This window comes from Carcharhinus amblyrhynchos, chromosome 1 (genome assembly GCF_965287045.1).
Source record: "Carcharhinus amblyrhynchos chromosome 1, sCarAmb.v2.hapA, whole genome shotgun sequence".
Taxonomy (NCBI): domain Eukaryota; kingdom Metazoa; phylum Chordata; class Chondrichthyes; order Carcharhiniformes; family Carcharhinidae; genus Carcharhinus; species Carcharhinus amblyrhynchos.
The window spans coordinates 23,737,897-23,764,231 of NC_137324.1; the positions used below are offsets into that span (position 1 = coordinate 23,737,897).

At 43.4% G+C, this 26,335-nt stretch overlaps 1 protein-coding gene across 1 annotated transcript in view; it reads left to right on the top strand.

Annotated features, from left to right (window-relative positions):
• polr1a (RNA polymerase I subunit A) overlaps positions 1 to 26,335 on the top strand; it is a 152,266-nt gene that overhangs the window by 3,598 nt on the left and 122,333 nt on the right. The window contains exons 2-6 of the mRNA XM_080198507.1: positions 5,773 to 5,977; positions 8,116 to 8,265; positions 17,404 to 17,508; positions 22,337 to 22,422; positions 25,882 to 26,000. Coding sequence (XP_080054633.1) covers positions 5,773 to 5,977; positions 8,116 to 8,265; positions 17,404 to 17,508; positions 22,337 to 22,422; positions 25,882 to 26,000 — 665 coding nt within the window. The remainder of the gene's footprint in view (positions 1 to 5,772; positions 5,978 to 8,115; positions 8,266 to 17,403; positions 17,509 to 22,336; positions 22,423 to 25,881; positions 26,001 to 26,335) is intronic.

Here is a 26,335-nt window from a genome sequence, read left to right on the forward strand (position 1 = left end):
GGAAGAGTGATATATTTCCAAGTCAGGATGGTGAGTGACTTGGAGGGGAACTTCCAGGTGGTGATGTTCCCGTGCAGCTGCTGCCCTGCATCTGGTGCATCTACTACGGCAACAACAATCTCTCCCTCAATATCAACAATTTGAAGGAGATTGTCATTGACTTCAGGAAGCGTAAAGGAGAACATGTCCCATCTATATCAATGGGGATGAAGTAAGAAGGGCGAGAGCTTCCAAGTTTTTAGGTGTCCAGACCACCATCAACCAGTCCTGGTCCCCCATGCTGACACTAAAGTTAAGAAGGCCCACCGATGTCTCTACTTTCTCAGAAGACAGAGGAAATTTGGCATGTCAGCTACGACTGTCCATAGAATGCACCAAAGAAAGCATTCTTTCTGGTTGTATTACAACTTGGTATGGCTCCTGCTCTGCCCAAGACTGCGAGGAACTACAAAAGGTTGTGAATATAGCCCAATCCATCACACAAACCAGCCTCAAATCCAGTGATTCTGACTCCACTTCCCGCTGCCTCAGCAAAGCAGCCAGCATAATTAAGGACCCCAGATATTCTCTCTTCCACCTTTTTCTGTTGGGAAAAATATACAAAAGTCTGAGGTCACGTACCAACTGACACAAGAACAGCTTCTTCCCTGTTTTGAATGGACTTATCTTGCATTAAGTTGATTTTTCCCAACACCCTAGCTATGACTGTAACACTACATTCTGCACTGTCTTGTTTTCTTCCGTATGAACAGTCTGCTGCACACAAGAAACAATACTTTTTACTGTATGTTAATACATGTGACAATAATAAATCAAATCAAAACAAAAACCTTTGTCCTTCTGGATGATAGTGGTTGTGGATTTGGAAGGTGACGTCTAAGGAACATTGGGGTGTTCCTGGAGTGCATCTTGCAGATGGTACACACTCCTGCTACTGAGTGTCAGTAGTGGAGGGATTGAATGTTTGTGGAAGGGATGCCAATTAAGTGTGCTGATTTGTTGGAGCTGCGCTCATCCAGGCAAGGGAAGAGTATTCCATCACACTCCTAACTGTGTCTTGTAGATTGTGGACCGAATTTTAGGTGTCAGAGATGAATTACTTGTTGCAGGATTTCTAGACTCTGACTTGCTCTTGTTGTCACAGGATTTGCAGCAGGTGGTCAGGAAGGCGAATGGGATGCTGGCCTTCATAGCGAGGGGGATTGAATATAAAAGTAGGGAGGTCTTGCTGCAGCTGTATAGGGCATTGGTGAGGCCGCAGCTGGAGTACTGTGTGCAGTTTTGGGCGCCGCACCTGCGCAAGGATATTTTGGCCCTGGAGGGAGTGCAGAGGAGGTTTACTAGGCTGATACCGGAGTTGAGGGGGTTGAGCTATGAGGAGAGGCTGAATAAACTAGGCTTGTACTCGTTAGAGTTTAGAAGAATGAGGGGAGATCTCATTGAGACGTATAAGATGATGAATGGGATGGATAGGATAGAGGTGGAAAGACTCTTCCCGCTCAAAAAAGACAGTAGGACTAGGGGGCACAGCCTCAAGATAAAGGGGGGGCGGTTCAGAACGGAGTTGAGGAGGAACTTCTTCACTCAAAGGGTGGTGAATCTCTGGAATTCTCTGCCCGTTGAAGTGGTGGAGGCTGCCTCGCTAAATATTTTTAAGAAGCGGGTTGATGGGTTTTTGATAAGAGAGGGGATTAAGGGTTATGGGGAGAGGGCGGGAAAGTGGAACTGAGCCACGACAGATCAGCCATGATCTTATTGAATGGCGGGGCAGGCTCGAAGGGCCAGATGGCCTACTCCTGCTCCTATTTCTTATGTTCTTATGTTCTTATGATTTAAATGGTTAGTCTAGTTGGGTTTTTGGTTGGTGGTAACCACCAGGATGTTGATAGTAATGGCAATGCCGTTGAATGTCAAAGAGTGATAGTTGGATTCTGTCTTGTTGGTCATTGCCTGATGCTTGTGGTGACGCAAATGTTGCCACTTATCAGCCCAAGCGTGGATATTGTCCAGGTCTTACTGCCTTTGGACATGGACTGCTTCAGCATCTGAGGAGTTGCAAATGATGTTAACATAGAACATAGAACACTACAGCACAAACAGGCCCTTCGGCCCATGAGTTGCGCCGATCACATCAACACCTACCAATCTATAGACCTATCTATAACCCCCAATCCCATTAAATTCCATATACTCATCCAGAAGTCTTTTAGAAGACCCCAGCGAGTTCGCCTCCACCACCACTGACGGCAGCCGATTCCATTCACTCAGCACCCTCTGAGTGAAAAACTTACCCCTAACATCACTTCTGTACTTTCCTCCCCGCACCTTCAATCTGTGTCCTCTTGTAGCGACCATTTCAACCCGGGGAAATAGCCTCTGAGAATCCACCCTATCTATTCCACTCAACATCTTATAAACCTCTATCAGGTCGCCTCTCAACCTTCGTCTCTCCAGGGAAAAGAGTCCCAGCTCCCTCAACCTAACTTCATAAGGCATGCCTCCCAGTTCAGGCAACATCCTTGTAAATCTCCTCTGTACCCTTTCAATAGCTTCTACGTCCTTCCTATAGTGAGGTGACCAGAACTGCGCACAGTACTCCAAATGAGGCCTGACAAGGGTCTTATAAAGTTGCAGCATTACCTCCCGATTCCTAAACTCAATCCCTCGATTAATGAAGGCCAGTACACCATACGCCTTCTTGACCACCTCCTCCACCTGCGAGGCCGATTTAAGAGTCCTGTGGACCCGGACCCCAAGATCCTTCTGCTCTTCAACACTGCTAAGACTCCTGCCCTTGATAGTGTACTCGTTCATCCCATTGGTTCTGCCAGAATGGACGACTACACATTTATCTGTGTTGAAGTCCATCTGCCACTTCTCCGCCCAGTCCTGCATCCTATTTATGTCCTGCTGCAACTTTTGACATCCTTCCAGACCATCCACAACACCACCAACCTTCGTGTCATCAGCGAACTTACTTACCCATCCCTCCACTTCCTCATCTAGGTCATTTATGAAAATGACAAACAGCAAGGGTCCTAGAACAGATCCCTGGGGCACTCCACTGGTGACTGACCTCCATGCTGAAAAAGACCCAACCACAACCACTCTCTGCCTTCTGCAGGCAAGCCAGTTCTGGATCCACAAGGCCAAAGGCCCTTGGATCCCATGCCCTCTCACCTTCTCAAGAAGTCTTGCATGGGGGACCTTATCAAACGCCTTGCTGAAGTCCATGTACACCACGTCCACTGCACTTCCTTCGTCAATGTGTTCAGTCACATTTTCGAAGAACTCAACCAGGCTCGTAAGGCACGACCTGCCCTTGACAAAACCATGCTGACTATTTCTGATCATGTCAAACCTCTCCAAATGCTCGTAAATCTTGTCCCTCAGAAGCCTCTCCACCAGCTTACCAACCACTGAGGTCAGACTCACCGGTCGGTAATTTCCCGGGCTATCTCTGTTCCCTTTCTTGAAAATAGGAACTACATCCGCAATCCTCCAATCTTCCGGAACCTCTCCCGTCTCCATTGACGACGCAAAGATCATCGCCAGGGGCTCTGCAATCACTTCCCTCGCCTCCCACAGTATCCTGGGGTACATCCCATCTGGTCCCGGCGACTTATCTATCTTGATAGAATTCAAAAGTTCTAACACATCCTCCTCCTTAATATCCACATGCTCAATCTTTTCCATCTGCTGCAAAACCGTAGCAAAATCTCCCAGATCAGTTTCCACTGTGAAGACTGAGGCAAAGTACCCATTAAGCACCTCTGCCAACATTGAACATTATGCAGTCATCAGTGAATGTTCCCACTTCTGATCTTATGATGGAGGGAAGGTCATTGATGAAGCAGCTGAAGATAGTTGGGCCTACGACACTCCCCTGAGGACCTCCTGCCGTAACGTCCTGGAACTAAGATGATTGGCCTCCATCAACCACAGCCATCTTCCTTTGTGCCAGTTACAACTCCAACTAATATAGAGTTTTCCTCCTGATTCCCATTGGCTCCAGTTTTGCTCGGGCACCTCGATGCCATGCACTTAAATATGGTCTTGCTGTCAAAGGACAGTCAATCTCACCAAGTTCAAAACACGGCATTGATGAGGTCAGGAGCTGAGTGGCTCTGGTGGAACCCAGCTGAGCAGTGAACAGGTTTTGGCTAAGTAAGCACTGCCAGACTGCATTGTTGATGACCCCTTCCATTGCTTTCCTGGTGGTTGAGAGTGGACTGATGAGGTGGTAATTGGCCGGCTTGGTGGTAATGGTTGAGTGGGGAATATGCTGGGCCATGAAATTACAGATTATGGGCTAAATGGTCTATCCCAGCTTCTATTCGCTAAATTTCTGTGTAAATTTTTATGATCTCTTCCCTCACTTTTTCAATCTTCTGCCTAACCTCCCATCCCCTCCTTCTGCTATGGACCTGATCTTCCCCCTTACCTCGATCTTTGATTTGCCCATAGACATCTGATGGCTTTTCCAATCCCATCCTCTCCCCTGAGAAATATAACTAACTGGAAGAAACTGTCATATCTCCTCATAAAGAATAGAGTATTATTTAAATGGAAAAAAAAGGCTTCAACACAAAGGGGGCATTTGTGCATGAAACGCAGAAAACTAGTATACAGGTGCAGCAGATAATCAGGAAAGCTAATGGAATGTTGGCTGTTATTTGAAGGAACACAAGGGTAGAGAAGTCTTGCTGTAGGCAGTGGTGAGACTACATCTGGATTACTGTGAGCACTTTTGGTCACCTTATTGAAGGAAAGATATGATTTCATTAGCGGCAGTTCAGAGAAGTTTAAACTGCCTTCACTAAGTTGATCCCTGGTAAGAAGGGTTGTCTTATGAGGAATAGTTAAACAGGTTGGGACTCTACTCAGTGGAATTATTAAGAATAAGAGATGTAATTGAAAGTTATAGGATTCTTAAGGGGCTTGATAGGGTAAATGCTGAGAGGAGTTTCCCCTCATGGGAGAGTCTAGGACCAGAGGACATAGTCTCAGAATAAAGGGGTGTCAATTTAAGACTGAGATTAGGAGGAATCTCTTCCCTCAGAGGGTTGTGAATCTTTGGAACTCCTTGCCACAGGAAGCTATAGGAACAGAGTTCCTGTGCATATCGAAAGCTGAGATAGATTATTGATTAGTAAGGGATTTGAGGATTACAGGGAAAGGGCAGGAAGGTGGACATGAGGAATGCTGGATCAACCATGATCCTATTGAATGGTGGGCAGAACAGGCTTGATGGGCTGAATGGCCTATTCCTCCTGTTCCTTTTTTTGGTCTTATAAATTGGATCACTCGATTAGATTTCCATTGAATCTTCTCTGCTCGATAATGTGGAAAATTGCCCAGATATGTCCTGTACACACAAAGCAGGACAAATTTAACCTGGCTAATTACTGCCAGGTCAGGGCCTGTTTGGAGCATAAATGTCAGTATGAGCCGATTAGGCCAAAGGGCTCATTTTTGGGCTGTGCATTCTGTGTAATGAACTAGTCTTGAAACAGTAACCCTATCTAAGTGGGACAAAAGCAGTTAGTTTGTGCACTAATTGAGAGATGTTAGACTGGGACATCATAGTTTGAAATGCAGACATGTTATCAGGAACCACTTGAAATTATTTGCATTGATCCTAAAATAATTGCATTTTAAGAAGTGATTGCAAAGAAGAAACATTAGTAGATTTAGCAATATCCATTCATCCTTGTTTAATAACAATTTCTTTACTAGGATTAACTCAAAATGTTTTCATTTTTTCTGTAGGAAACTGAGTGTAAAGGCAATCACCAATCCTTATTTCCTGGATAATGTGGGCAACCCAGCAGTTAATGGCCTGTATGATCTGGCATTGGGTCCGGCTGATTCCAAGGAAGTATGTGGGACCTGTGCCCAAGATTACACTAATTGTCCTGGACACATGGGACATATAGATCTCCCACTAACGGTCTATAACCCCCTATTTTTTGATGTAAGTATTATAAGCCGTAAAGATGCAAGATGTAATATATACATGTATTGGCTATGTGGGGGGATACTGCTATTTATGTTGTGTATGAAGTTATATTGATATTTTAGCATTGGGGCAATTAGGGGGTAACTGGTAAGTCACCACATGTTGGTTGACTGCAGCTGATGACTTTTGTTCAAGTTCCTGGATTTATGGTTGCCAGCAATGTAATAAATTGTGCAATGGTCATAACTTCCCACACACAAAATAATAGAAGAGAGGTCATAAATGCTCAGGACTCTTTTGCTACTGTGTTCTCTGGTACGCGTGCATTCATCAAAATTGGCAAGATGTCCTACCAATTAAAAAATACCGCTGCTAATGTTAGCAGACCTCGCTTAAATTTTATGTATGAAATTCTCCTGTCTACTGTTTTAATATTTACATGTGCTAATTGAACAGTAACCGTTATTTCTGAACACAACTCAGGATAAAGGAGCAGGAATAGACCATATGGCCTGCTCCTCCATTCATTACAAGGATCTTCTGCATCAACCCTACTTTGCTGTTTGCTTCCCATATCCATTGATTCCCTGAGATACCAAAATTCTATCTGTACCAGCCGTCAGTTTAGCTCAGCTGGCTATATAGCTGGTTAGTGATGCAGAGCGGCGCCAACAGTGCAGGTTTAATTTCCATATATTCATGAACGCTTGCCTTCTCAACTTTGCTCCTCGCCTGAGGTGTGGTGTTCCTCGGGTTAAATCACGACCAATCACCTTTGAAGGGGAGATGCCCTCTAGTCTTCTCGGACTATGGTGACTTTAAATACATTCACCTTTAAATTTACTTTTAAATACACTTAGTGATGGAGAATTACAGAATAGGGCTGACTGGGATTGTTGCTGGTACAGGGTCGATTGGCCTCCTTCTATACTGGAGGGATTCTATGATATGATTCCATGAATTTACAACCTTCTGGGTTTGGAGCCAATATTTACTCAGTTTAGATTTATTCATAAAATGAATCATTACAAGTATATACCTCCAAAACAACTACACCACAGTGACAGTAGGCGTCCTTTTATACATGTTTGAGTAACAACCCAGTCAATACCCTTAATAACACATGGTTAACTGCAGTTAATATACAATTAACATTGTCAGCTTGAAAATGCTCTATTTATCCTGATTCTGCTTCCTAATTGCCCTTGAGAAGATTACTTAACATTTCAGATAGATTCGCTTGGATGATTCCAAAAAGCCTCATCCCATATCTCTTGATATGGGATGAGATATATCAGGAGGATTAACGTAGAAACATAGAACAGTACAGGCCCTTTAGCCCTCAATGTTGTGCCGAGCTATGTCCAAACCCAAGATCAAGATTAAGTGGATTGAAAATGTAAGCTTTTGGAACCCAGTGAAACAGTGACCAAAGCGAGGTAGAATTTAAGTGTGAATAAATTGCCAATCAGACAGTATCAGATGTCATGTAGGATGTTTGTATTTGAATTGAGTAATTTATTTTCTCCTTCATGTAGTTGCCTGACAACTAAATAATGTACAGTCACTGCAATAATGTATTGAATTAAATCAAAACCTAGTAGCTTTTTATTGACAGGTTATATACTAACAGAAGTAGAGCAGCTAATATCAAACTAAATCTTAGACAAAAATACTTCTTATTCCCTACGATGTGAAGTGTTGTTAAGGGCAGAAACATATTTGGAAACGGTAAGATGAAATACATTGTTTAACACTTAATTTTGTATTTCGGCTTCTTTTGCTGGACTACACATGAATGGGTATTGCAACAATTTTGCACCATGCAATTAACTGGTTTATGGCATTAAATTAAACTCAAATTAATGTTAAACATTTTAGCTTGGCTTTCTTACTCTTTCATTGTGATTTTAAATTTATTTAAAAGATTCATTTCTGGTTGCATTGAGATAGTGAAAAAGTAAAAATCAAAGTTTGTTTATTAGTCACAAGTGAGGTTTACATTAACACTGCAATGAAGTTACTGTGAAATTCCCCTAGCCAACACACTTCTGTGCACTTCTGACGTGGGATATGAATTGACAGAAGGTATGGTTTATTCGCACTTCTCTGTTATCCTAAGGATTCTTTTTTGTCTTTAAACAAATACACAGAAACTCCATCTGATGTTAAGAGGCTCCTGTTTGAATTGCCATTTGCTGACCTGCTCCCGTCCAATGATGTACCTGCTGTTATATCAGTTACAAGTCGTCAATATTGGAGCTATTGAAGCTGTGTATGAATTGGAGAATGTACTGAATGAAGTGAGTACTTGATATTCAGTTGAAAAGTTGTGAGCCATTTCATCTCAATGGTTGCAAGATCATTATTTCCTGAAAGATTTCAATTCACTTATTTGAAAGTCTTTTGACAAATTCAAGTGTCAGTTTCTGCTCAGTGGTAGTATTCACACACCTGATTCAGAAGATCAAAGATTCAAAGTCCTCTCCAGCAAGTGGAGAATCCAGGCTGGCACTTCAGTGCAGTATTAAAGCTGTATTGGATGTTGGAGGTGCCATCTTTTTGAGAGGCACATTAAGCTGAACTCTGATTTGCATAATAAATCCCAGGGCAGCATTTGATGAAGAATAAGGTAATTTTCCTGGTGACCTGGCCAATATTTATAACATGAACAGAGGGCACTGGAAAATGACGTGGAAGAGGGGGCTGAAGGGTGGGTTAGTAAATTTGCTGATGACACCAAGATTGGTGGAGTAGTGGATAAGGTGGAGGGCTCTTGCACGCAGCAAAGAGAAATTGATAGGATGCAGAGCTGGGCCGAAAAGTGGCAGATGGAGTTTAACCCTGATAAGTCTGAGGTGATTAATTTGGTAGGACAAAGTTGAATGCGGATTACAGGATTAACGGCAGGGTTCTAAGGAATGTGGAGGAACAGAGAGATCTTGGGGTTCATATCCACAGATCTCTGATGGTTGCCACTCAAGCGGATAGAGCCGTGAAGAAGGCTTATAGTGTGTTAGCATTTATTAATAGAGGGTTTGAGTTTAAGAGCCGTGGGGTTATGCTGCAACTATACTGGACGTTGGTGAGACCACATTTGGAATATTGTGTTCAGTTTTGGTCACCTCACTATAAGAACATAAGAAATAGGAGCAGGAGTAGGCCATCTAGCCCTTCGAGCCTGCCCCGCCATTCAATAAGATCATGGCTGATCTGTCGTGGCTCAGTTCCACATTCCCGCCCTCTCCCCATAACCCTTAATCCCCTCTCTTATCAAAAACCCATCAACCCGCGTCTTAAAAATATTTAGCGAGGTAGCCTCCACCACTTCAATGGGCAAAGAATTCCAGAGATTCACCACCCTTTGAGTGAAGAAGTTCTTCCTCAACTCCGTTCTAAACCGCGCCCCCCCTTTATCTTGAGGCTGTGCCCCCTAGTCCTACTGTCCTTTCTGAGCGGGAAGAGTCTCTCCACCTCTATCCTATCCATCCCATTCATCATCTTATATGTCTCAATGAGATCTCCCCTCATTCTTCTAAACTCTAACGAGCACAAGCCCAGTTTATTCAGCCTCTCCTCATAGCTCAACTCCGGTATCAGCCTAGTAAACCTTCTCTGCACTCCCTCCAAGGCCAAAATATCCTTGCGTATGTACGGCGCCCAAAACTGCACACAGTACTCCAGCTGCGGCCTCACCAATGCCCTATACAGCCGCAGCAAGACCTCCCTACTTTTATATTCAATCCCCCTCGCTATGAAGGCCAGCATCCCATTAGCCTTCCTGACCACCTGCTGCACCTGCAGGCTGGGTTTTTGCGACTCATGCACAAGGACCCCGAGGTCCCTCTGCACCGTCGCCTGCTGCAGTTTTTCTCCACGTAAGTAATAATCCTTCCTACCAAAGTGGACCACCTCACACTTGCCAACATTAAATTCCATTTGCCAGTTCCTGGCCCATTTGCCCAGCCTATCCAGATCCTTCTGTAGACTCTCCACACCCTCCGCGCAATTTGCCGTTCCGCCAGTCTTGGTGTCATCAGCAAATTTCGACACCATACACTCAGTCCCCTCCTCCAGATCATCTATATAAATGGTAAATAGCTGAGGCCCCAGCACCGACCCCTGGGGCACTCCACTTGTCACCAACCGCCAATCCGAATAGCACCCATTGACCCCCACTCTCTGCCTCCTATTTGACAACCAATCCTCTATCCATGCTAACACCCTAACCCCAACTCCATGTCCCCTGACCTACAATAACCTCTTGTGAGGTACCTTGTCAAACGCCTTCTGAAAATCAAGAAAGACCACATCCACCGGCTCTCCTCTATCTACCGCCCTAGACACATCCTCATAGAACTCCAGTAAATTTGTCAGACACGACTTCCCCTTAACGAAACCGTGCTGCGTCTGCTCTATCAAGCAATTCCCCTCAAGATGCCTTGCTATTTCCTCCTTGATGACGGATTCTAACATTTTACCTACAACAGATGTTAAACTAACCGGCCTATAATTCCCTGCCTTTTGCCTGGCACCCATCTTAAACAACGGCGTAACATTAGCCGTTTTCCAATCTTCCGGCACTTCCCCGGAATCCAGCGACGTTTGGAAAATAACCACCAAGGTATCCACTATCACGTCCGCCATTTCTTTCAGAACCCTTGGATGCATTCCATCCGGTCCTGGGGACTTGTCCACAATTAGTCCCTCCAGTCTGTTGAGCACCGCCTCTCTAGTAACAATAATGTCGTTGAGACCCTCCAGTCCTACCACCTTTCCATCTCTAACACCCGGCAAATTATTCACATCCCTTCTCATTTTATCTGCCTAATCCTTCCCCAGTCTACAGCTGCCAAACTCAAATATGCTCAGGTTAAAAAGTCAACTGTTGATGTTCTTTAAGAAAAATAATGACGGAGTACAAAACAGAAGCTGTTAAAGTAAAATCAATTTAAGTAAACTTTTTCTGCAGCAAAACAATTTACAAAGATATTGACACCAATTAAACCTATGAACTTACATGAAAAATGCAAGCTTACTTTTCATGTATAACTGTAGCAACTATTCATCACAAACATTTTACAAATACCCACCAGCTTGCATTTCCAGCATTTTCTGGTTTCATTTCATGTTAGTTTTCTTTTCCCTCATTGTGTACAGTAAACCAAATAAATGATCAGTCACAAGGCACCATATTCCCAATAGTAATAAGAATTTCTTGCTGTATCTATAGACTAGTATTTTCAAGCCCCTCACATTATGCTTTGACTATTTACTTGGAACAAAGTAAAACTTACAACAGCAAGACACCTATCATCACAAGAATTTGCATTCAAGATGAATAATTCATCATCACCCAACATAACTGCTTTTCATTATTTACTAATCAATGGTTTATAGGTCACTCAAAACCACATGGCAAGAACTATTTGACCTCATGCTTTACGTTTTCGATCACAAGTGCAATGCAAAACAGGAGTGCGGATAAATTTCAACTGAACAAGAGTTGGATTGAAACGATCACCTTGATCTTAAAAGAAGCCATTATTTGATCCAATTTGAATGTGGTTTTTGGAGCAAGCAAGGAATGGATTTGGGATTGCCTGGTCCATTCTGAGCATTGGCTTTGAAACTTTTAAGGATGGAGTAATTTTTTTAAAAAATTATAGCACAAAAAGAAATCTCAGTGCAGGCAAGTATCATTCTTATTTATTAACTTATCCCTACATGAACTTACAACAATGAAGCATATACCTATTAAAACAAGATGAGAGGTCATATCACACCAGGCTATAGTCCAACAGGTTTATTTGGAATCGCAAGCTTTTGGAGCGCTGCTCCTTAGTCAAGTGAAACTAGTCCACTTCTAAATCAGGTCAATTTTTACTAGTTAATAAAAAATTGAAATGTATAGCTGCATTACCCACAGAAACACAGAGTGTAAATTACAAATGATATAGTACTACGATAAAATAGGTGAGTAAAAGTTATGGATTATATCTATTAAAATATTGTACAAGTTATGCACAATGCACATTAAGAAGGATGTGGAAGCATTGGAGAGAGTGCAAAGGAGATTTACCAGGGTGCTGCCTGGTTTGGAGGGTAGGCCTTATGAGGAAAGGTTGAGGGAGATGGGGCTTTTCTCTTTGGAGTGGGGGAGGATGAGAGGCGACTTAATAGAAGTTTATAAGATGATGAGGGGGGTAGATGGAGTGGACGTGCAGAGACCATTTCCTCAGGTGGATGTAGCTATTACTAGGGGGCATAACTATAAGGTTCACGGTGGGAGACATTGGAGGGATGTCCGAGGTAGATTCTTCACTCAGAGTGATTGGGATATGGAATAGACTGCCTTATGTGATAGTGGAGTCGGACACTTTAGGAACTTTCAAGCAGTTACTGGAAGGGCGCATGGAACACGCCAGAATGATAGAGAGTGGGATAGCTTGATCTTGGGATTGGACATAGCTTGGCACAACATTGAGGGCCGAAAGGCCTGTACTGTGCTGTACTGTTCTATATTCTATGAAAAACTCAGTCTCCCAGCATCTATCAGGAGAGAAACATTTCGAGTCCACAGACTATGTCAAATTGGAAAGGAGGGAGAATATAGAAGCTGCAACAAAAGGTAACAGCTTTAACAACGAAGACAGATGGACTGGTGTGAGAGGGGGGGGGTTGTATTGCATGGAGGCAATACATGTATGGAATATTTTAAAAAAAGGGAGGGGGTTTAAGATGAATGAAAAGGGTCAAAATTTAAAATCTACAGAAACGACTTGAAATGGTTCTATGAAGCCCTGAACACTCTCTACGGACCTCAATCTCTCGGGAGTAAGATGGTACAACTCTCATTACAGAGAGGGCTCAGATCCTGCAGACATGGGCTGACCGCTTTGAAGCCGTCCTCAACCAACTGTCATCTATTAATGATGAGGCAATAGACAGGATTCCCCAGGTTGGTATCAACAGCGCCATGGATGACTCACCGGTAGTAGCTGAAGTCACGAAAGCTGTCAGCCAGCTATCCAGTGGCAAAGCCCCAGGGGCAGATGCCATACCCGCAGAGATCTACAAAGCTGCTGGTCCTGCACTTATCGAGAAGCTCACCGAGTTGTTCCAGTCTTTTTGGTAGCAAGGATCCATTCCTCAGGAACTTAAAATGCTTCCATTGTACACCTCTACAAGAGGAAGGGCAATCGGCAAGTATGCGACAACCACCGAGGAATCTCGCTGCTCTCCATCACAGGAAAAACCCTCGCAAGAGACCTGCTAAATTGTCTGGTCATTCATCTGGAGCTGGGCCTGCTTCCAGAGTCACAGTGTGGCTTCTGCAAAGGTCGCAGGACTATTGACATGATTTTTGCTGCTTGCCAACTTTAGGAGAAGTGTCAGGAGCAGAATCGCGAGCCCTACACAACCTTTGTTGAACTCGCGAAAGTCTTTGACACAGTAAGCCGACAAGGCTTGTGGAGGATCATGTCAAAGTTCGGCTGCCCTCCCAAATTCATTCGGACGGTACGCCAGTTCCATGATGGCTTGATGGTCAGAGTACTGGATGGCGGAAAATCATCTGAGGCATTCCCAGTCACCAGTGGCATTAAACAGGGCTGTGTGCTCGCACCCACACTATTCAGCATGATGTTTACTGCCATGCTGAATGATGACTTCCAGGACAGTGTTGCTGGAATCAGCCTCAAGTACAGAGTGGATGGGAAGCTCTTCAACCTGCAGAGACTTCAAGCTACTACCAAAGTGAAGGAGACTGTTCTGAGAGACTTCCTTTTTGCTGATGACTGCGCCCTGTATGCTGGCTCAGAGCCAGAGATGTAAGTCAGTATGAACAAGTTTTCCACGGCTTGCGACAACTTTGGACTCACCATCAACATTAAAAAGACTGAAGTCATGCACCAACCTGCTCCTCATGCACCGTGTACAGAACCCATAATCACGATCAAAGGGCAGAAACTACAGATAGTGGACCAGTTCACTTATCTTGGCAGCACCCTCTCCCAAGCAGTGACTTTTGATACAGAAGTTAACTGCAGAATAACAAAGGCAAGTTCTGCTTTTGGAAGACTGCGCTCCACTGTATAGGAACATCGAGGAATCAGCCCAGCAACAAAACTGAAGGTCTACAGCGCCATGGTACTCACTACCCTCCTGTATGCCTGTGAAACGTGGACTGTGTATCAAAGGCATGCAAGATAGCTCAATCATTTCCACATGACTTGTCTTCGCAGAATATTACACATCCATTGGCAAGACAAAGTACCAGACGCTGAAGTTCTCTCTAAAGCAAGTCTACCATCAGTCCACACACTGCTGATGAGAGTGCAAACCTGGTGGGCAGGTCATGTCGTCTGTATGCCAGACGAGCGCATATCCAAGCAGCTCCTTTTTGGAGAACTCTGTGGAAGATGCTCGCATGGAGGGCAGAAGAAACATTTCAAAGACACATTCAAGGCCTCCCTGAAGTCGCTGGACATAGACACGACCACCTGGAGTGCCCCAGGGGTTGGTGCTGGGGCCTCAGCTATTTACCATTTATACAGATGATCTGGAGGAGGGAACCGAGTGTATGGTGTCGAACTTTGCTGATGACACCAAGATTGGTGGAACGGCAAATTGTGCGGAGGGTGTGGAGAGTCTGCAGAAGGATCGAGATAGGCTGGGCGAATGGGCCAAGAACTGGCGAATGGGCCAAGAACTGGCAAATGGAATTTAATGTTGGCAAGTGTGAAGTTGTCCACTTTGGTAGGAATAATGGTAGGAAGGACTATTACTTACATGGTGAAAAACTGCAGCATGCGACGGTGCAGAGGGACCTTGGGGTCCTTGTGCATGAGTCGCAAAAACCCAGCCTGCAGGTGCAGCAGGTGGTCAGGAAGGCGAATGGGATGCTGGCCTTCATAGCGAGGGGGATTGAATATAAGAGTAGGGAGGTCTTGCTGCAACTGTACAGGGCACTGGTGAGGCCGCAGCTGGAGTACTGTGTGCAGTTTTGGTCGCCGCACTTACGCAAGGATATTTTGGCCTTGGAGGGAGTGCAGAGGAGGTTTACTAGGCTGATACTGGAGTTGAGGGGGTTGAACTATGAGGAGAGGCTGAATAAACTAGGCTTGTACTTGTTAGAATTTAGAAGAATGAGGGGAGATCTCGTTGAGACATATAAGATGATGAATGGGATGGATAGGATAGAGGTGGAGAGGCTCTTCCCGCTCAGAAAGGACAGAAGGACTAGAGGGCACAGCCTCAAGATAAAGGGGGGGCGGTTTAGAACAGAGTTGAGGAGGAACTTCTTCACTCAAAGGGTGGTGAATCTCTGGAATTCTCTGCCCGTTGAGGTGGTGGAGGCTGCCTCGCTAAATATATTTAAGACACGGGTTGATGGGTTTTTGATAAGCGAGGGGATTAAGGGTTATGGGGAGAGGGCGGGAATGTGGAACTGAGCCACGACAGATCAGCCATGATCTTATTGAATGGCGGGGCAGGCTCGAGGGGCTAGATGGCCTACTCCTGCTCCTAGTTCTTATGTTCTGGGAAACGCTGGCACAAAACCGCCCTACCTGGCACTGCCTCATTCACAAGGGCTGTCAAGCTTACGAAGCATGGTGCTGAAGCACAACTTAAGCGCGAGCTGTGCAAGTCCAGAACCACCAGCACAACCACTACAATACCTACACAGGTCTGTCCAATATGTGCCAGGACATTCCGTGCCCAAATTGGCCTGATCAGTCATCTTTGGACACACTGCAGCCAGCCTCAAAATGACTAGTGGCGTCAAGGTCCTCATTGATGACTATGGACGAATAACAACATTTTAAAAAAAAGGGAGGGGCCTTAAGATGAATGAAAAGGGTCAAAATCTAATGTTGCCGAACTCAGCATTGCATTCTGAGGGCTGTAACGTGCTCAAGTGGAAGACGAGATGCTACTTCTCCAGCTTGCTCTAGAGCATTGCAGCAGGCCAAGGATGGATATGTGGGCATGAGAGTAAGATGCTGAGTTAAAATGGCATGCAACAGGAAGGTTAGGATCATGTTTGTAGACTGAGTAAAGGTGTTCCGCAGAACTAATTCACTACCACTAAGACAGGTCTTCATTAAACTTTTTCATGGTGGTTTGATCAAACTGATTTGTTTGCTAGGTGGCTTCAGAGGGCACTAAAGAGTAGGTATGAGTATGCAGTTACAGACCAGACCAGGTAAAGACACTCGTGAACCAGATGGGTTTTTAAGAAAATCTGGTAGTTTCTTGGTCACCATTATTGATGCCAGCTTTTTATTGGCCATTTTTAAAAGTTAATTAATTGAATTTAAATTCTTCAGCTACATTGTGAATCCATAATTTCTATCGCACAGAAGGACAAGGGCAGCAGATGCAGGGGAACATCACCACATGCAAGTTCTCTTCCATGTGTCAGTCACCATCCTTACATGGAAATGTATCCTTACCGTTCTTTCACTGTCACTGGATCAAAATCCTGGAACTCCATTCCTAATGGTACTGTGGATGTATCCGCACAACATGGACTGCAGCAGTTCGAGAAGGTGGCTCACCACCCTCATTCTGGAGGGCAGTTAAGGGATTGGCAATAATTGCCATGCTTTCCCACGTCCCGTGAATCCCAGTTGAGGCATTGAATATAAAAATTGGCAGGTCATGCAGCAGGTGTACAGAATCTTAGTTAGGGTTCATTTAGAATATTGTGTACAATTCTGGTCGCCACACTACCAGAAGGTTGTGGATGCTTTGGCGAGGGTAGAGAAGAAGTTTACCAGGATGATGCCTGGTCTGGAGGGTACTCTGTATGAGGAGAGGTTGCTTTGTTCTCACTGGAACGCCAGAGGTTGAGGGATGATCTGATAGAAGTCTACAAGATTGAGTGGCATGGACAGAGTAGTAGTCGGGTGCTTTTTCGTAGGGTAGCAAAGTCAAATACTAGGGGACATAGGTTAAGGTGCATGGGCAAAAGTTTAGAGGAGATGTGTGAGGCAAGATTTTTACAGAGAGGATGGTGAATGTCTGGAACGCGCTGCCCGGGAAGGTGATGGGACCAGGTATGATTGCGGCACTTAAGGGGCAACTAGACAAATCCATGAATAGGATGGGAACAGAAGGAATAGGATGGGAATAGAAGGACATGGACTCTATAAGTGCATATGGTTTTAGTTTAGGCAGACATCATGATTGGTGCAGGCTTGGAGGGCTGAAGGGCCTGTTCCTGAGTTGCAGTTTTCTTTGATCTTTGTTTGTTCTTTAAGTGCATTAAATAGAAGTATAATCCTGTCATTTATTGGGCTCTGTTTCTGGGATCTTGCTGTGAAAAAGTTGGCTGTCATGTTTGCCTTTATTGCAGCAAAGACTGATTTTAAGAGGGGGGAATACATTTGCAATATTATAAAATTATGGTTTGATTTTTCCATTTTGTGCAGGTGCTGGAGAAAAATGTTAATGCCACAGTGGATGAAATCCAGACAGCACTGAATGAACATACACAAACTGTGCTGAATAATCGGGTGGATTGCAAAACTTCAGTGGTAGGTGTAATACTGATCATAAACACTGTTCTGCCAGCACTGGTTAATGTGCCTATTGCCTTTTCAGAAGGCGTTCAATAAGATATTACATAAATGCAGCTGTATGATGTAGGAAAATGAAGTTGGTCAAAAGCAAAGAATCAAGGGGAAGCTGGTCTACTAGTAATGTCTACTAGACCACTATTCCAGAGGCTTAGACTAATGCTCTGGGGACATGAGCTCAGATCTCACCACGGCAGCTGGTTGAATTTGACTTCCCATTAGTCAATCTGGAATTGAAAGTTGGTCTCAGTGATGGCAGCCGTGACAGCTGTTGTTATTGCCATTGATTGCTGTTGAAACCCTGCTGAACTGAACATCTGGTTCACTAATGTCCTCTAGGGAAGCAGAGCTGCTATCTTTGCCCAGTCTGGCCTATACGTGGCTCCAAACCCTCAGCAATGTATCTAAATCCTAACTGCCTTCTGAAATGCCTTAGCCAAGCCATTCAACTCAGGGACTGTTGGGATTGGGCAACAAATGCTGTCTGTGTCAGCGATACCCAGGCATCATGAAAGAATAAAGAAAAGAGCTGCTGTTTCTCACATTGGAGATGGCCTGGAGGGACTTGGTGATGGGAGCATTCAATCCACTGCTGTGTTTGGTATCTGCAGATATTTAACACATGGACACATGGGAAGTGAAATTTTGAAGTTTGCTAATGCTCAAACAAATCGAAAGCTAGGCCAATGAGGAGGACAATAAGATAAAACGTCAGGAAAATATTAGCAGAAGGTTGAAAGAAGAGGCTAGAAGGTGACAGATATCAGTCTTATCTTTGAGTCAGAAGCTGTGCTCCAGGGTTTTGATCACATGATCTCGGCCTGCAGTTCAGTGCAATACAAAGGCAACGCTGCACTGTGAAAGGTGCTATTTTTCAGATGCCCTCAGGTAGATATGCAAGGTCACATGGCAAGAGGAGCTGGAGACTTCTGGTATCTTGGAAAAAAAATGGATTATAGAATCCCTACAGTGCAGAAAGAGGCCATTCAGCCCATCGGGTTTGCACCGACAACAATCCCACCCAACAAGTGCTTATCTTGTTATTTATCTTGTTTATTTATTTAAGCTATATCTTGTTATTATTTCATAACTGACATCTTGCTGTGCGTCAACTGGTTGCAGAGCTGCACTTTCCTACATTAAAACTGATTACGCTGAAAAAATATTCATTGGCTATGAAGTTCTGTGGTAATGAAAGGTCATGAATGCAAAATCATCAAAAACAAAGTTTCTTTCTTGCTTTTCTTTCCTCTTCATTAATAATTTCTACCTCACACCCTTGGCTAGTTATTTTGAGAACTGATCTATAATGGAAGTTTAGAAAGTGTATGAACATGCAGTTGTTTCATTCACTTGATAACGCTTTCTCCCTTGCTTTGGCAAATGTATGATGACTTAAGCTGGGCATATTTCCCTGTATAACCCCAGCCTAAATCACAGACTTCAGTGGAAAGAAAGGATTATTGAAGGTGCTGAATACATTACCTAAAGATGTTGTATTGTACCATACTCTGTCTCACTATTTTGTGAGATTTGAATTGGTGGTAAGTCTCTTGTCCAGTTCAGTGATTCAGTAATTGAGATAGTTTTTCCAATTTTGTAGTCTCTTGTTTTGAGCTCTGTTCAGTTGTTACGTTCAAATACTTTTGCTGGGATTTTCCTGCCCCCCTCCAACTCGTGCTGTGGCATGTTTTCCCATGTTGAATACAGCAAGCCATTGGCTGCCTGCAATATCTTTCTGTCCTGCCCAAGTCCACAGGTTTTTGCAAGGCTCGCCTGCCCCGCTGCTGGGGAACCTGCTGTGGAGGGCCAACTTTGGTGGGACCAGAAAATCAACCATTGTGAATGCTTTTTTTTAAACCTTTGTTACAGTTCTGGTTTTTGAGTGCCTTCTCTAAACCTACCTCTTCAATCACTTTCCTACTTTTCTTAATGCCTGTTGTGGGTATGTATTATTCCTATCCTGACAATAAAGTTCTGTTGTAAGTAGGAAGTTTTTGCATTGTTTTGTAGTCATTGCAGTCCGATTGTACTTTGTTCAAGTGACTGTCTCTACATATGACTTTAATCTCTGGATGCCATTAGGCTGCTTGAACATGGAGGAACTTCTATTCTTGTCTGATATCAACAATTGGCACTATTGACATAAGGACATAAGAACATAAGAAATAGGAGCAGGAGTAGGCCATCTAGCCCTTCGAGCCTGCCCCGCCATTCAATAAGATCATGGCTGATCTGTCATGGCTCAGTTCCACCTTCCCGCCCTCTCCCCATAACCCTTAATCCCCTCTCTTATCAAAAACCCATCAGCCCGCGTCTTAAAAATATTTAGCGAGGCAGCCTCCACCACTTCAACGGGCAGAGAATTCCAGAGATTCACCACCCTTTGAGGAGTAGGCCATCTGATTCCTTGAGCCTGCTCCGCTATTCAATAAGATCATGACTGATCTTTTTGTGGACACAGCTCCACTTGCCTGCCCACTCACCATAACCCTTAATTCCTTTACTGTTCAAAAATTTTTCTATGCTTGCCTTAAAACATTCAATGAGATAGCCTCAACTGCTTTACTGGGCAGGGAACTCCACAGATTCACAACCCTTTGTGTGAAGAAGTTCCTCCTCAACTGAGCCCTAAATCTGCACCCCCTTATTTTGAGGCTATGCCCCCTAGTTCTCATTTCACCTGCCAGTGGAAACAACTTCCCTGCTTCTATCTTAGCTATTCCTTTCATAATCTTACATGTTTCAAAAGATCTCCATTTGTTTTTGTGCATTCCAATTAGTATAGCCTCAGTCTACTCAGTCTCTCCTGACAAGCCAACCCTCTCAACTCTGCAATCAACCTAGTGAATCTCCTCTGTATCCCTTTCAGTGCCAGTACACGGTAGTCCTGGTGTGTCCTCACCAGCACCTTATACAGCTGCAACATAACCTCGCTGTTTTTAAACTCTATCCTGCTAGCAATTAAAGGCAAAATTCCATTTGCCTTTTTAATTACCTGCAGTACCTGCAAACCAACTTTTTGCAATTCATGCACAAGGACACCCAGGTCCCTCTGCACAGCAACATGCTACAATTTTTTACCATTTAAATAATAGTCCATTTTGCTGCTATTCCTACCAAAATGGATGACCTCGCATTGTACTCCATCTGCCAGACCCTCGCCCACTCACTTAGACTATCTATATCCCTTTGCAGACTTTCAGTGTCCTCTGCACACTTTACTCTGCCACTCATCTTAGTGTCATCTATGAATTTTGACACACTACACTTGGTCCCCAACTCCAAATCATCTATGTAAATCGTAAACAATTGCAGTCCCAGTACTGATCCCTGACGCACACCACTAGTCACCGATCGCCAACCAGACAAACACCCATATATCCAGTCTTTGCTTTCTGTTAGTAAACCAATCCTCTATCCGTGCTAACGCATTACCCGTTACACCGTGCACCTTTATCTTATGCAGCAGTCTTTGGTGCGGCAACTTGTCAAATGCCTTCTGGAAATCTAGATACACCACATCCAGGGGTTCCCCATTGTCCACTGCGCATGTAATGTTCTCAAAGAATTCCACCAAATTAGTCAAACATGACCTGCCCTTCATGAACCCATGTTGTGTCTTCCCAACAGGACAATTTATATCCAGATGTCTCGCTATAGCTTCTTTGATTCAAGCATTTTCTCCACTATAGAAGTTAAGCTAACTGGCCTGTTGTTACCTGCCTTTTGTCTACCTCCTTTTTGAAACAGTGGCGTCACATTTGCTGTTTTCCAAATGGGGTTTGACAGGGGTTTTCCTCTCAAGATTATGTTTTGCTAAACTTAAGCTAATATAGAGACTGATGAAATATAGAGTACTGATTTAAAAACGTGACTTTATTTAACCAAATGATCGAATGGGAGAATGATATAAGGTAGTCCAGTACTCAAGGTATAGAACGCAGGCAGCCAAATGTCATTTTTAAGATACAGAGCCCTCGCAAGGACAATTATACAGTTACCAAATCATATTGTGCATCTTTCTGGTGGGTATTATCCAATAAACATTAATACAAACAGGTAAGTAAACATCCTGTCATTAGCTCCAGCCAATAACAATACACATCTTGATCTCATGGAATTTCATTTGTTATTAATTATGGATGTACCCCTCTTCTGTTGCCCAGCAACACAACGTTGGACGGTGAGATGTGAGAATGATTCCTGCCAAATTGAACCCACGTGACACTCATCCGACTCTGAGAAATCCCTTGTATCTGCCTTCTACCTGCATTATCAGCTCAGGGCTGTATAGCTCAATTCATCAAATTGGCATTAGTAGCCATCTTATCCCTCACAACTGCTGATAATGTAGCCTGCTTTCAGTGGAACTGTTGTCCTCTGGAATGCAGGCCCTATCTCCTGCTTCATCCATCAAGCTCTGCTGTATTTTGCCATTGGCTGAAGCTTTCACAAACTGCATCCATTTTATAAACTCAAAGTACGTGTTTTGAATAGAAATGCTTGTTATTCATATAGAGCTGTCTTCTATTGCAAAAGCCCTTGTCAGCACTCTCCAAAGCCTAAGATCATTCACCCTTAAGTCAGTATTGTTTTCGTGTTCTTAAACCCACGGTTAATTGTTTTAATTAGCCCCCCTACATTAGCATTTAGGGATAAGTGAGTGCGGAAGTAAGAAAAAGTCAGAAAAATAGTAAAGCCAGCAATTTAAAAAACAAAATTGCCTTGAAGTTTTTTAAAATATTAATGCTAACACATAGTTATGGTTCTGTTTTGTTACAAGGTGAAAAATGTGAGTGACTGCAAGGGTAAACTAATAGCAGATTTTTGGAAAAACTTCATGAAATCAAAAAAATGTCCAAATTGCAAGTAAGTGAATTATGTCCATAATGTTGGGGAAGGGGGTGTGGCTATTACTTTGTGCATTGGAATAAAAGCATATGGTAACTGTCAGTTAATATGCAGTTATTTAGTGGTACAAAATGAACATTGCTAGAACACAAACAGATGTTTCTGAAGTTTTTTTGTCTTGCACTTACCAGCACTATTCATAAGAATATCAAATGTAATTGAGGGAACAACAATTTCTACTTCATGAGAAGAGAGTTCTGATTGTTTGGCAAGTGGACTCTGATTAGTAGAGATGTTGCCATGGAGAATCATTGGTTAACTGATGCAATGACAGTTAAGTGCGAAGCTTTCTTTAAACTCAAATCAGGCAGGTAGACTCTGAATGGCCTGATGTATGAACTTGAGAACAATGTGTCTCTCTGCCTGTTTGCAGCAGGCAAAGTGCTGACCATACCCAACCACCCTGTTAGATGTGATTCTGTGATTGGGCAACATTTGCTGAATAATCCTGAGTGTGCTAAGAATTATGCTGATGGCTAATTCAAGATAATCAGTTGGGCTTGCAATGTGACACACTTGTATGTGCTAGAAGCTACATATATTAATACACAAAGCACTGTTCTTTACAAACAGAATGAACACATGTACATTGCACCTACTTCAACTAAACAAAATAGGCGATGATCATCCTTGGGTTTCATTCCCCAAGTAATGCCTTGACCAATCAGAGTCAACCTTCGCCGGTTTGAATTTAAACAGAATTTGGTGGTTAACCATCGGTCATCATTTCACTGATGCGTTCTCCATTGCAACAACTCTACCAATCAGAATCCACTTACCAAACAACATTCTTCTCACCAAGTACAAATTGTTGTTCCCTTTACATCTGGCATTCTTGCAAATTGTTTTGATGAGTGCAAGACAAAAAGTCTTGATGTGTCTTTTTTCAGCAATATGCAGTTATTTATTGCATTTTTGCTCATGTTCACAAAATTTCTGTAGGGAGGCATTTGAAGATGATTAACGAGTAAAGGAATAGAATCTGCACTAATTTGTTTTGAGACAGACAGATTTTTTCCTGGTTTCCTTTGGATTTACGTTGTATCCTTGGCTCTAGCTTTAAAGGTAGTATTACAGGTTACCAGAGATTCAGCAGGAATCTAATAATGAAGAATCTCATTTCTTCGAACTACATGTTAAAATGAGGGTATAATTGAAGCATCATTAAAAGAGAAGTAAGAAGCGAAGTAAGCAAGTAAAGAAAAGGCTGGGGGAACTGTAACATAGAAACAAGGTAGTTAAGATCTATTATTACCTCAGACAGCATGTCAGCTGCTGTTGACAGAAAGGTCTTCATCAGGCATTAATATGCAGAGAGAATTGTGTTGTCTTCTAGAAGCAACCCTGTGATCGAAAGCACAATGTGCTGCAATTAGCAGTAAATGTTATACCAAAACTTGGCTGTACAAAGTCAGTTGTTTTTGTTTTGTCTTTCTTTTGGGGACAAAGTCAGTTATTGCAGCCCTTCTGTTGCCCCATCTGAGGTCAAATAGTTCAGCACAAAGTAGATCATTAAACCATGCATCTTTGAGGCTCTAATGTCTTAGTCACTGGGAACTGATGGGAATTTATTTTTGTGGCTCTCTTGTTATTTATATCTTTGCTGGGGTTGCAAGTTGCCTTAATTCTGCAATACATAAATACAGTGGTTACCATTATTACAAAGCACACCAGTTTAATAGGAGTAATTTAATTCTAAAAGCTTAACTCGAAACAGAAATAAGGTTTTTTTTTAAGCATTATTTCAGGGTTAAAGTTTGTCTATACCATGTGAATAGCTAAACTGAAGTAGGGGATTTCAGTGGAATGATTGAGGAAGAATCGTGGATTCGTGGGGTGAGTGTTACTGTGATTTGCAGCAAGAGGGTGTGCCATAATGGATGGGTATAGAATCATAGAATCATACAGTGCAGAAAGAGGCCCTTCGGCCCATTGAGCTGCACCGACCACAATCCCACCCAGGCCCTACTCCCATATCCCTACATGTTATTACCTGCTAATCCCTCTAACCCAAGCATCTCAGGACACTAAGGGGCAATTTTAACATGGCCAATCAACCTAACCTGCACATCTTTGGATTGTGGGAGGAAACCGGAGCTCCAGGAGGAAACCCACGCAGACACGAGGAGAATGTGCAAACTCCACACAGACGGTGACCCGAGCCGGGAATTGAACCCAGGTCCCTGGAGCTGTGAAGCAGCACTGCTAACCACTGTCTACTGTGCCACCCAGCTGCAGGGGGCATGCAAATTTTGAAAATCTAGAGTGGACAAGATAGGGATGTTAGTGAAAGCCTCAGTGAAGGTGTGAGGAGGGATCTAGCACTGGTGGTGGGCAGACAAACGTCAGAGGACTTCAGAAAATGGAGGAATGTAGAGTCCTTAGGGGCACGTAGAAAAGTGGAGACACCTTTGGAGACACAGTAATATAAGTAAGAAGTCTCGCAACATCAGGTTAAAGTCCAACAGGTTTATTTGGAGCATGAGCTTTCAGAGCACTGCCCCTTCATCAGGTGAATTAATCAGCAATATAAGGACAGCAGTGTGGCACAATGGTTATCACTGCTGCCTCACAGTGCTAGGGAGCTGGATTCGATTCCTGGCTTGGGTCACTGTTTGTGTAGAGTCTGCACGTTCCCCCCATGCCTGCGTGGGTTTCCTCCAAGTGCTCTGGTTTCCTCCCATAGTTCTGAAGATGTGCTGGTTAGGTGCATCGGCCATGCTAAATTCTCCCTCAGTATACCTGAACAGGCATAGGAATGTTGTGATTCGAGGATTTTCACAGTAGCTTCATTGTAAGCTGACTTGTGACTATTAAACTTCTTAGAAAGCTGGTTTGCGAGAGAGGAAAAGTTACCAAGTAGCTGTTGCCCTTGGGTTTCTAGATTGTAGAGGTCGTTGGTTTGAAGATGCTGTTGGAGGAATCTTGGTGAGATGTTGCAGTGCATCTTGTAGCTGCATCTTTTGTCTGTGTATCTAGTCAGTTGCTACACTGCTTAGATGTAAGGAGCCACAGAGTTTAGCAGGGGGAGGATATAGCTTTCAGCTTGTGTCCTGGCCTGTGCTGATAATGAGAAACCAGGCATCCTGGAAAGAAGATTTAATCCCAGGACACAATTATGCACTGTGAAATGTGGCTGTGCTCTTGGAAGCCCTGGGATATGTAGCCCAGGGAGAACTGTAAAGAGAGGAATAGACAGAACAGTAGAATGAGATGTACCCTTGTCAAATTCATGTTAACAGTAAAAAAAAAGCGGTGGAAAGTTACTGATCTAAAGCAATCCATTGTTTGTTTCCAGTTAACCTTCAGATGCATTTAATTGCAGTCACCAAATATATTTTTGGTTGTTTGCAGATTAGAATGAGGTGATAATGAAGCTCTCCAATACATAAAAATTCTTGTTCATTTTCACTGTAGAGCTGGCAAATCAGTTGTGCGGAAGGAACATAACAGCAAACTAATAGTGACGTATCCCACAGCCGCTCTGAAAGCCAAAAAGAACAAAAATACAGACCAGGTTGTGGAAGACAATGGAGGTGAGTCTGCATTGTAACTTACTTGTGCACCACATCTTCCACAGACAGTGAGAGTGGATGGGAGCAATGCTTCCGGGTAATGTTAAATTATATCAAAGATACATTAATAGAAGTTGCAGAAGACCCATTAGAAATTGTGGATTTGCCTGCACCAGTAGTGTGCTACAGCTGGCAGGAATCCCCGGTGCTGTGAGACTAGAACATAGAAAAACTATAGCACAAACAGGCCCTTCAGCCCACAAGTTGCGCCAAACATATCTCTACCTACTAGGCTTTCCTATAACCCTCAATCTTACTAAGTCCCATGTACTCACCCAGAAGTCTCTTAAAAGACC